Raw genomic sequence first — 12,255 nt, 5'->3', positions numbered from 1 at the left:
ATAATCACTTTCAATCAATCGCTTTCCTTGGCCTCGCCGACTGTTGGCTTCTTTCCTTCATATATATATATATATATATATATATATATATATATATATATATATATATATATATATATATATATATATATATATATATATATATATAATAATGGCAACAGGAGATGTCATTTTTGTGGCTGTACACATAAGAATATTGGTCTCCGCCTTCTTGCAGTTAAGATTTATCAATTGTAAGCTGCTTTCCGCCATGCTGTCAGATAGTTTTTCTCAATTTCCGGCGATTACCCTATCATTGCGCCCAAATAATTCAGTGTAAGGGTACGTTGAAGCTCAGGTCGCTGTTCCAGTCGACCGTTTAACTAGGGCGTCAGTCTCTTTCGTCTTCTTTGTCTGCCGTCTTCTTTGTAGCACGCGCCTTTCGACATACGCTCATCGTCTTTGTCACCGTCGACAGTCACTGAGCGTTGGTGCGACACTACAATTACCCCTGGGAGAAAAAGGAGGCATCCTGCTGACTCATGGTGTCGACACAACAGGGCTTCAGGCGGTCAACGTGCACTCTTTGACGCCCGCGGCGACGCATATCCGGTGTCGGTACAAGCGGTTCTATCACGTAGTTCCCCGGAGAGGTCTGGCAAATGACCCTATATGGGCCATATGGTATTTGGAAGCAAGTTTGGTAGAGAGGCCGGAGGGGGTGGCAGGGTACACGAGAGAGTCTGTGCTGTATGAGGGAGCTGGACAAGACGGTGCGCGAAGGAACGGCTGGTGACCTTGGTTCTGGGTTGTAAATGATCGGGCCAACTGGCGACATTCGTCTGCATATGCTGCCGCTTGAGAGACGGTGGTCGCTTCGGAGGTGTCAGGGCGATAAGGGAGTACCGTGTCCATAGCTGAAGTGCGTTCACGGCCGTATATAAGAAAAAGGGGGAGAAGCCGGTTGTGCTTTGTATGACAGTATTATAAGCGTATAGTGACGAATGGGAGAAGCCGGTCCCAGTTTGAGTGGTCGGACTCAACATACATGGCCAGCATGTCACTCAAGGTGCGGTTAAAACGTTCCGTCATGCCATTTGTCTGCGGATGGTAGGCCGAGGTAGAACGGTGGACAATGCGGCACTGCTGAAAAAGGGCTTCAATGGTCTTGGAAAGAAAAACACGGCCACGGTCACTGAGCAATTCTTTGTGAACCGTGGCGCAGAACGAGATGGTGCAGGACGAAATACGCGACGTCTGGCGCCGACGCAGAAGTTAAAGATGTTTCTGCGTAGCGGGTAAGGTGTCCAACAGCCACGATGACCCAACGGTTACCAGCTGGTGTGACTGGTAGTGGCCGTAAAGATCAATACCAACACGATCAAATTGCCGGCTGGGGCAGGGCAAGGGCTGCCCTGCCCCAGCCGGACGAGCTTGAACGGTGGAGTGGTGTGGACGGTTTTTGCGGCATTGGAATTCCTGGCATGCGCGAACGTAATGACGCACGAAGCGGTACATGCCCTGCCAGTAATAGCGGAGGCGAAGACGAGTGTAAGTTTTCAACACTCCGGCGTGGGCACACTGAGGATCGGCGTGAAATGCGGCGTAGATTTCCGAACGGAGGTGCCGAGGAATGACAAGGAGGCATTTGCGTCCGTCGAAAAGGTAATTTCGGCGGTAAAGCATGCCGTCGCGGATAGAAAAATGACGAGCTTGATGGCGAATCGTTCGTGAAGCTGGGCGCAGAGAAGGTGTAGATAGAAGCGTGAGAAGAGAAGCGATACAAGGGTCTTGCCTTTCTTCATTGGGCATGTCGGCAATTTCTACTGAAGATGAGCCTCTTACGGTGATAGCTGTCGAGTAAGAGCCGGATTGAAGAGGTGACCTAGACAGGGCGCAGGCATCAGAATGCTTACAGCCAGACTGGTGGGTGACCTGAATGTAGTACTCTTGTAAGCGGAGGGCCCAACGAGCAAGACGGCCGGATGGGTCTTTAAGGGTGGACAACCAGCAGAGTGCATGATCGTCCGTAACAACAGAAAAGGGACAACCGTAGAGATATGGGCGGAACTTCCCAATCACCCAAATGATGGCCAAGCACTTCTTTTCGGTTACAGCATATTTTTTTTTCGGCCTTTGTTAAGGTGCGGCTGGCATAGGTATAAGCAACAACATACTCCGGGTTGCCGGGCTTTCGTTGTGCAAGGGCAGCGCCAAGACGTACACCGCTGGCATCAGTGTGAACTTCGGTAGGCGCCGCAGGGTCAAAACGGCGGGCAATCGGAGGCGACACTAGAATGCTGCGAAGCGTCGAAAAAGCCTCATCTCAGTCGGACGTCCAAGACAAAAGAATGGCGTCACCGGAAAGGAGATCAGTCAGCGGCGAGATGATCGAAGCGAAATTGTGGACGAAGCGACCAAAAAGCGACCAAAAGCGACAGCCAGATAAAACTACGAAGCTCCTTTAGAGAAGTTGAGCGTGGAAACTCAGCTACTGCACGGAATTTCGCAGGATCTGGACGAACACCGTCTTTCGAAACAACGCGTCCCAATATAGAAAGCTGGCGAGCCCCGAATCAGCACTTTTCCAAATTTAGTTGCAGGCCCGCATCAGTCAAACACTTTAGCACACGCTCGAGACGGTCCAAATGTGACGTAAAATTTTTTGAAAACACGACAACATAGTCCAGGTAGCAAAGACAGTCATGCCACTTGAGTCCGCACAGAATTGTGTCTATCATGCGCTCGAAGGTGCCGGCGCGTTGCACAATCCAAACGGCATGACGTTAAATTTATAGAGACCGTCAGGTGTCACAAAAGCGGTTTTTGGTCGATCGTCAGCTGCCATGGGTACCTGCCAGTAGCCCGAGCGAAGATCCAGAGATGAAAAGAATTCGGCACCTTGAAGGCAATCGAGAGCGTCATCAATACGTGGAAGGGAGTATACGTCTTTTTGTGTTATCTTGTTCAAACGCCTGTAATCAACACAGAACTGTATAGAGCCATCCTTTTTCCTCACGAGAACAACTGGAGAAGCCCAAGGGCTGTGCGAAGGCTGGATGACGCCACGCTGAAGCATGTCATTAACGTGCTCGGTGATAACTTTACGTTCTGCAGCCGATACCCGATAAGGGTGCTGGTGTATCAGGGCGTGCGTACCGGTGTCGATGCAGTGAGTGACTACGGATGTGTGCCCCAAAGATGTCCGAGGAAGGTCGAATGAGGAACGGAAGCGTCGAAGCAAGCTGACGAGCTGGTCGCGTTGATCTGCTGAAAGGCTGGCATCAAGACAGCCAGAAAAAGCTGTAGTGGAGTTATCGTTCTGTACAGAAGCAGACAAGTCAGTAGTATCGAGTTGAAGTGGGGTTGGGTATTCTGAAACGGCATATGTCATAGCGTAGTCAAAGGACTCGACATGACCAAGACGTTCTCCACGAAGAAGCGTTGATGGACAAGGCAACGGGTTAGAGACGTATATGGCGCTGTAGCCACCACAGAAAGTCAGAAGGGCGAAAGGCAGGACTAAGCAAAGGCGACGATTAGCGGCATTAGTCGGAGTGAAAAGAACTGTCGAATCAGAAAAGCAGGCGCAGGAAACGGGCACGAGGACGGTAGAGCAGGCGGAGATGTCAGTAACTTCGGCCACGGTTATCTTATCGACGTGAAGCGGTGTGTCAGACGAGGCGGCAGGTGGAAGCGGAGACAATTCGATGCTGGCTCGGGCACAATGAATAATCGCATGATCACTGGTGAGAAAGTCGCAACCCGGAATGAGTTCCTGAGAGTAGTGAGGCAGCACAAGAAATTCGGCTACGTACAAAACACCCTGAATGAAAATTCGAGCTGTGCACGCCGCAAGCGGTTGAATGCGATGTGAACTGGCAGTTCGGAGAAAACATTTCGAAACAGGCATCGTAACTTTATGAAGTCGGCGGCAAAGGTTGGCACTTATAACAGACACAGCGGCGCCAGTGTCCACAAGCGCGAGAACTGCGACGCACTCAACAAACACTTCGATAACGTTAGCCGAGGAAGACGGAGGACTTGCACAAGTAGAAGAAAACACAGTTCTTGCCTCCGGAACTGCAGCTGTTAGTTTTCCTCCGGGCCAGCAGGATAGCAACGGCGCAGCGGATAGCAACGGCGCAGCGGTGAGAAGGAATGACGGCGGGGAGACGGCGATCAGCGGGAGGAGTGGTAGGAGCGGTCAGGATAAAATGAGTCCGTAGAAGTGCGAGCAGGGACAGGGGGAGGGGAAGGTTCATAGTTTGAACTGTAGCTGTAACTGTACATGCGGGGGTCATTGCGGTATGACTGCGCACGCTGGCGACAAAGCCGAGCGACGTGGCCAGGAACGCCACATGAAGAACAGATTGGGCGTTTGTCGGAGGTCCGCCATGGATTGTTGACCGGACGCCGAGGAGGCAGATAAGGGCGGGGCGGAGGTGGGGGCGGTGGTAACGGCGCAGCATACGCAACAGGGCAGGGTGGTGGTCTGGCGGCAACAGCGGCGTACGTTAACGGGGCTGTCACAGGCGTAATTGGAGAGCTTGATGGTAAACCTTCTGCATCTTGCTCCTGGATGGTGCGTCGAAGGGCAGAATCTAGCGATGGGGTGGTTGCGGCAGAAGCAGGGAGGAGCGACAGTTGGCGAGCCACTTCCTCCCGTATAAAAGCCTTGACCTCGGGAAGGAGGGAAGGTGGTTCATAAGTGAGACCGCATGCTGTCGGAGGCACGAATAACCGATCGTTCACGAGAGGTTGCCGGGTAGAAGCTCGTTGCCTCTTGAGGACATCGTAACTCTGACAGAGCTGAACAACTTCGACGACGGTTTGCGGGTTTTTTGGCCGTCAACATGTGAAATGCATCGTCGGAGATTCCTTTCAGGAGTTAGGTGATCTTGTCAGCTTCGGACATAGAAGGATTAACCCGTTTACAAAGATTCACCATGTCCTCTATGTAGCTGGTGAACGTTTCATCAGATTCTGAGCGCGGGCTTCGAGGCGTTGTTCGGCGCGCCGTTTGCGCACAGCGGGGCGGCCGAACACCTTGGAAAAGCTCGTTTTGAAGGCCGACCAGGTGGGTAGGTCGGGTTCGTGGCTGCAGAACCATAAATTTGCTACATCGGTCAGGTAAAGGAGGACGTTGGCTAACTTGGTGGTATCGTCCCACTTGTTGTAGGCGCTTTCGCGTTCGTAGGAGGATAGCCAATTATCTACATCTTGGTCGTCGGCGCCACTGAAAAAGATGGGGTCACGCTGGCGAAGCCCGCCAGAGCACATGATGGTAGAGGAAGCGGTGGGATCAGTCGAGCATGGAGTGGCGGTCTGGCTTGTTACCTCAGGCATAGCGGATGGCGGAGCGAGTGTGCGGCTGCGAAGCTCCAGCGTGAGAGGAGGGAACGAAGAGCAGCCTCCACCAAATGTAAGGGTACACTGAAGCTCAGGTCGGTGTTTCGGTCGACCGTTTAATTAGCGCGTCAGTCTCTTGCGTCTTCTTCTATGTCTGCCGTCTTCTTTGTAGCACGCGCCTTTCGACATACGCTCATCGTCTTTGTCACCGTCGACAGTCACTGAGCGTTGGTGTGACAATACATCAGTAATAACTGATGAATTAATCCTATGGCACCATTCCCCACAAGACGTTTTCTCTCGGTGCTTGAATATGTTCCCGGTCCCTATGATTTTCCTTATCAAGGCAGCTTATATAGCTCCAAAAATTCATTGCCGCATCTTTAGATGAATCGAACAGGTTGACAAAGCGTCGGTAAGTGAGGTCGTTAGAGGCTTTGGACGCTCCGACAAACGATAGAACAATATTCTATCGCCTACGACAAGAAACTTGAGTGGCTCGAACAATCCGCGCAAGCGGTTATTGGTGCAGAACTAGGTAAATGAAGTTAAGTCCTGCACCGCTTAAAGACGCTTTCGACACACCACAGTCTGGCTCGTTCGGCACCTTAAGGGCTTGCTAGGCCAAATGTGTACTTAGAAATTTTGACCGCATGTTGTGTTTAACGCCGAGAATAGACACAGCCATAGAAGTCCGTTTCCGAGTGTAGACGGTCATTTATTTTATTTCACATCCGGTGAAATTGCGGCTGAAATTCAATACTCCGCTGCGCTACTCTGTTGCTTGTCTAGACGTATTTTCATTTAAGAGATGAATAATTCCACTCGATTCCGCATAGCACGTCGCAGTACACGCCATATTTCACAGCGCCGAGCACGTATTGCTGAGTGTGCTCGAAACAGCGTGCGGCTGCCTTAGTCACAAGTTTATACGCTTTTCTCCACTAGAACAGCAATCATTGAAATCTCGGCGTCCTTACGCCAAGGCTCCCATAAGCCAGCAAATTTCGCTTACTTTATCCTGGAACAGCCTCTATACAATTCTCATCACTCTTCTCCTCAGTGCCTCCCCGGCAAGAGGAACACTTGGGTTTCATTCGCGATTGTGGCAAGCTTTCGTGCAGCCGTTCCTGTCCTCATTATTATTTCTTATTGCATCCGTGGCAGTTGAAACATCGCATGACCTGAATGAAGGTACTAAAGGAGTAAATCACGCCCAATGGAATAAAAACGCGAACGCAAAGGAAACACAGCGGCCGCGAGATACGAGGCAGCTGCTTATGAGCCACCTCATTGCTTATCCTCGTCGGCCGCTAGGTGGCGCCAATTGTCAGAAAAAACGACGACGATCGAATTAAACGACGATCAAATAGCGCAGATAGCAGCAGACATAGAGGAAGCAATAGAGAAAAGCCCCTCGGGAGACTGGGATTATGAACAGGTAGAACTACTCATAAGGAGGAAAATTAATGACTTTAAAGTAGCAAACCGTTGGAATGGAAAGAGGAAGCCACGGAGCTGGTGCAGTAAGGAAATCAGGGAAGCTATTGAACAACGGCGGGCTGCTTCAAGGGAACAACGAGTGGCAAATAAAGCACAGGTATCTCGGGAGGAAATCGACCAAAAATGGGAATCATATCGACAAAAGAAACTTGAGGTACGGGCCCTCGTCCAAAGCAAAATAAAGCAGCCCACCGATCGCTGGATGGTTGACATACACGATGCCTGCAGAGGCGTAGCAAGATAATTCTGGAACGATATAAGCTGGCTAGGGAAAAAGAATCAAAGAAAGCAGGATCGGATTCAAGATAACGAGGGAAATTGCTTAATGGGAGACAACGCAGTGAACTGCATTACGTCAGTTATAGCCGAGTCATTTAAGTGCGACGATAGAAATATCTCCGCAAATCAGGAAACAACACAAGGTAGTAGAATACAAAGCATCTTAGAACTGACAAATCTAAACTGAAAAAAAGGCAGAAAAACATATTCCTAAAAACACATCTACAGGAATACATGAAATTCCGATCAAGCTGATTAATGAACTTGGTCCAAAAAGTAAGGAAACGTTGTTAAAAGCTTTGGGAACAGTCATAACGAATAAGCAAATTCCGGACGGTTGGTAGCAGAGTAAAATGAATTTGATTTATAAAGGGAAAGGAGAAAGGATTCACATAAAATCCTACAGGCCGATTACCATAACATTTGTTATGTACAGGTTAGCCATGCATTCGGTGAAATTAAAGGTGCAAGCATGGGTAGAAAGTAACAAGATACTCGGAGAACTTCAGAACGGCTTTAGAAATGGTAGGCGCTTAGATGATAGCCTGTTCGTTCTTACCCAATGCATCGAAATATCTAGAGTAGAAAATAGACCTTTGTATTTGGCCTTCCTGGACATAAACGGGGTGTACGACAACATAAACAGGCTACTCCTGTGGAACATATTAAAAGAAGAAGGTATCGGTTATGAGATGATAGAGTTCTTACAGAAAATATACAGAGATAACAAAGTAGAAATTACACAGGAAGGGATAAGAAGTACTGATGATGTCAAAGTATGCAAAGGATTAAGACTAGGCTGTCCTCTATCACCGGTGCTGTTCGTGCTTTATATGATAAACCTGGAACGGTGGATACAAGAAAGTAACCTAGGTTTTAACCTGTCATATAGATTAGGTGGCAAGGCGGTAGAGCAGCGCCTCCCTGGTTTGATGTATGCAGACGATATTGTGCTGCTATCTGAGAGTCTGGAAGAATTGAAAACTCTAGTTAAGTATTGCGGAGACGAAGGGGACGCTCTAGGCTTTAGTTTTAGCGCAGTTAAGTAGGGTCTGATGATTTTCAACGGCTCAACTGATCAGGGTCTTAAAATACAAGGCCATGAAATACCTAGAGTAGCAGAATATAAATATCTGGGGGTATTGGTAAACGAAGGATTGGCATACATTGGAAAGCATAAGCAATCACTTAAGGCCAAAGGGCGAAGGAATGCCGGGATAATGAAGCATATAGCATTGTGGGGATACAATAGGTATGATGTTTTGAGGGCTATTTGGAAAGGAATTATGGTGCCCGGACTTACTTTCAGAAATGCGGTTTTGTGCCTAAAATCCGAGGTAGAGTCGACATTAGAAATAATTCAGAGAGCCGTTGGACAATTAGCACCAGGTGCCCACGGTAAAACCACAAATGAGGCGGTACAGGGAGATATGGGCTGGGCATCTTTCGAAGTACGGGAAGCTCAGAGTAAAATATTATATGAGGAACGACTGAGGAAATTGGACAGCAAGAGATGGGCAGCTAAAGTATTTAGATATCTATACTTAAAAAGCTTTCACTCACAATGAAGGAAAATAACTAGGAAACTATCTAGTATGTATGCTACTCACAAAGGCGGAGAAATAAAGAGCGTTAAGCAACAGGTGAGAAACAAAGAAGGTAAAAATTGGATAAATTCCATAGAAAAGAAACACAGTGTGGTATTATACCGAAAGTGGAAAAGGCAGATTAGGAAGGAAGCTTTGATAACTGAAGAGGCAGTGCCCTACTTTTTGAAGCTAGATCAGGGTGCCTTAGAATACGCAGCTACAAAAAGAAATTTAACAATGAAGATGACGCATGTGCTGTATGTGGTAACTGCAGTGAAACAATTGACCATATTATACTGGAATGTAATGGTATCCATCTGGAAGTTGATGCAGGCGCAGCCACTGTTCCTGAAGCTCCGGGGTTTAGAGATACCAGTGGCCGGGTGAATAAACCGGCGGTGGAAGCTAGCGAAAAACAACTGGAAGATTGGTGGCTTCAATGCAGAAAAGTGACATAATGTTAGTAATGTATAAACAAAAATTTAATAAATAGAATGATGGTATATTAACCAATATAAAACAATAATTAAGATATAGGGAGACAAATGAGCATGATAGCTACTGCTTCCAACCCGTTTCAAAGGGGACGCTCCTATATTCCGTCCATCTATCCATCCAACGCACTGCAGGGTGCCTACACAGTTTCTCGCAATGTAATGCAAAACAGTGTTTTCCAAATAAAATGATGTGCAACACAAAGACGCAACTGTGTTTTCACGCTTCGCATGTTTGTTCATACTTAGAACATTTTACGGGATCTTTGCTTCAAAACCCGAGAGAAAAATATCAGGGACATTTAATCTCCTATTCCTTTAAGGGTGTGACGCACTAAGCTAGCTCGTTGCGCAGATAGAGTTCGCAGTCGACCATTCGATATAAAAAACCCAGCTCTATCAGTCTAATGAACGTGCATGCGAGAACAGGGATGTTGATTCTTATTCTAACTTCCCACCTCAAATTAGCAACACGAGTTAGTAGCTTCTTCCAACTTTATGATGTCTTGGGATCTCATGAAGTCGCTCAAGGCATCGTAGAATCATTGCTTGGCCACGTAAACTGCCAGCTATCATCTGCAGAGGCATGTGGGTGTTATCACCGAAACAGAAGCTGGAATGTTTTGTGTAAAACTTTCCTTTAATAGTAGCGCGTTAAAATGTCTTACGAAGTTGGCAGAATTGTGCTACGTGTATCCTGACGACGTTTTTGTTTTGCCTCGTTGAGGTGTCCGCAACGTGGTTGTTTTCTATACTTGCCGTTATTGAGGCCATCTAATCCATTTCGCAGCAGGCGTACTGAGGACTGCCCTCTACTGGACTTGAAACGCTACCGGAAGTAATATGGCTACAAGTTTGAAAAATGCAGAATACTTTCAGTGGTTGTATCCATAGGTTGACTGAAGTAATGTGAAGTAAAATCATTAAAACTTATAATCAACAAGTAAAAGTTTTAATCAACATATAGCAGGCTCTTTCTATATGTTGATTACAAGCGAGCTATTCACTTAAGCCCGGATGCTGACATCGAACCTCAGCGCAAAAAAAAGTAAGGGGATGTCAACGAAGCTGCTAAATCTACTGCTATGATAGGAATGTATGATCGCAAATTAATAATCTTGATTACGAATATTTACGAAGAGGTTAGCTTGACTGGTAGTCGGGATAAAATAGCCCGCACAAAAAATGCTTTATTTCCGAATCCAGCTACTTTGTCCTGGGACTCAATGACTCCCTTACGGTAGGATAAATGAGCGTCGATTGGTCACAGATGGCAATACAAAGTAAAATAGTATAATGACAGAATTCAAGAGAATGCTCACTTACGCAAATATATTTCCGCCCCACTCACTGTAGGTAATTGGTTTTAATTAGTGCCTCAGTGCTAAAGCATTTTCTTGTTTCTTTAGTATAGACAGCATCATCTTCGTTGGATTCAATAAAGAGAGTGTTTCAACAAATATTTAAAAATAAAGGCAACTTCTAAACATATATGTCCTAACGTAAACAATTTGGTACATAGGTGAATAAATATCGATGGAAAAAGTATGCTCGCAATCCACAAAGAGACTCACCGGATGTAACAAGCTGCTGCCGGCACTCCCTCAAGTAGGCCACGATGACCCAGGAAGTTACCATAACTCCTGTTTGCGGCACGTGGCTCCAGATGATTGCCACCAGCTTCCCCGTGCCGTACACGAGAGCGTGCACAAGCTGTGCTGGCGTGCTGGCGCCTCTAACATATCGCAAGACTTGAGGGGCATCCTGCTGTGCAACCTGGAACAGCTGGAAGAGTACCACAACAGCGTGCAGTCGCAACATACGCCTTCTCGACGCCAAAGACAGAGGCCTCCGGTCTTCCAACTCCGCCCAAAGGTGTTCGATGATTATTAGCTTGGGCGAGTGGACCAGCATTGAAGCGAACGTGACTGTGCTTTTGGCAAAGTAGACAAGATTCACAAGGACGTAAATCGCGCTATCAAAGCCGGCCTTCCACCACTTCCATGCAGCCGACAGCGTGTGATAGTACACCAGAAAAAGGCATGTCGCAGCATAGAGTGAATAGGCAGATAACCGACGGCTGCGCAGAGATGCTGCATCTCGTGCAATCTTGAAATTGAATAGCTGTTCCACGAAACAAACGCCACAAAGACGGGCGTACTTGAGAAAAAGCCTGAATACCCCTCTACTCTTGCAGTGAGGCATCTCGGGATCAAAAGTGTTCCTAAATGTGACGAACCGGCTATGGGACTTAAAGCAAAATTGCTGTGCCCTGAACGTGGAATGCTTGCACGATAGAGAATAGTGCCTGCCGGCGCTTTGACAGAGCCGCAGTGCCATTACAATCTGGCTCTTCTTAACGAGAATCATAATACTAAAAGCATAATTTTACTGTCGCTTATATACCTCGAAAACAGCACGTAAATTAATTTCTAGTTTCCACAACCATTCATCCCATATTCTGCAATGCTGATTTGGTGTGATCTATTCTTCCATTCTTTGTGGTTTAAAAGCTTGATTTCAGTTGGGGCGTTAACTAGGGCAGCATCGACTCGTAGTTACTATGCGAATTGCAATGAAGGTCGGTCAACTATAACTGCTTTAGTCAGTTACGTATGGCTAAAACATCTTTTTGTCAGGCCTGCAAGTTCAATAAGATATATTCAATACCATGCGACACGGAAAATGGAGAAGAATGAGGACATCCGGTTATTCAAGCTTTTCATTGAAGGTACGTTGAAAAAACATTCAGATTACGCTTAAAAAAGCGATCTATAGAATGGAAAAAAGAAATAACAACCCGCCGAAAAGTTTAAAAGTGCAGTTTCCACTCGTTCAGTATTGTTCGCATGTTCTTTATTTGGTATTTTATCAGCATGGCGTGTATGACCTGTCACGCTTGCGCCGCAACCACGTCTTTAGATGCAAAGGGTAGTGAGCGATTATTGATGTTCAGTGAAATTTATCATGTTATGCACTAAACTTTTATTGACCTCAAACTCGAAGAGATAAACATTTCGCGCTTAATACAATTAGTGCATGAAAAACTATTTGTCGCA

General features: G+C 46.9%; 1 protein-coding gene across 1 annotated transcript in view; it reads right to left on the bottom strand.

Moving 5' to 3' along the window:
* The window catches only part of Gr93a (Gustatory receptor 93a), a 63,909-nt gene extending 52,816 nt beyond the window's left edge, over window positions 1-11,093 (bottom strand). Inside the window, exon 1 of the mRNA XM_084596050.1 lies at window positions 10,771-11,093. Coding sequence (XP_084452176.1) covers window positions 10,771-11,017 — 247 coding nt within the window. The 5' untranslated portion in view covers window positions 11,018-11,093. The remainder of the gene's footprint in view (window positions 1-10,770) is intronic.
* Between the last annotated feature and the right edge of the window lie 1,162 nt (window positions 11,094-12,255).

This window comes from Amblyomma maculatum, chromosome 3, assembly GCF_055883805.1.
Source record: "Amblyomma maculatum isolate TAMU_Amacu chromosome 3, ASM5588380v1, whole genome shotgun sequence".
Taxonomy (NCBI): domain Eukaryota; kingdom Metazoa; phylum Arthropoda; class Arachnida; order Ixodida; family Ixodidae; genus Amblyomma; species Amblyomma maculatum.
Note: the sequence above shows the minus strand (reverse complement) of the source record. Positions and strands in the feature narration are given on the sequence as shown.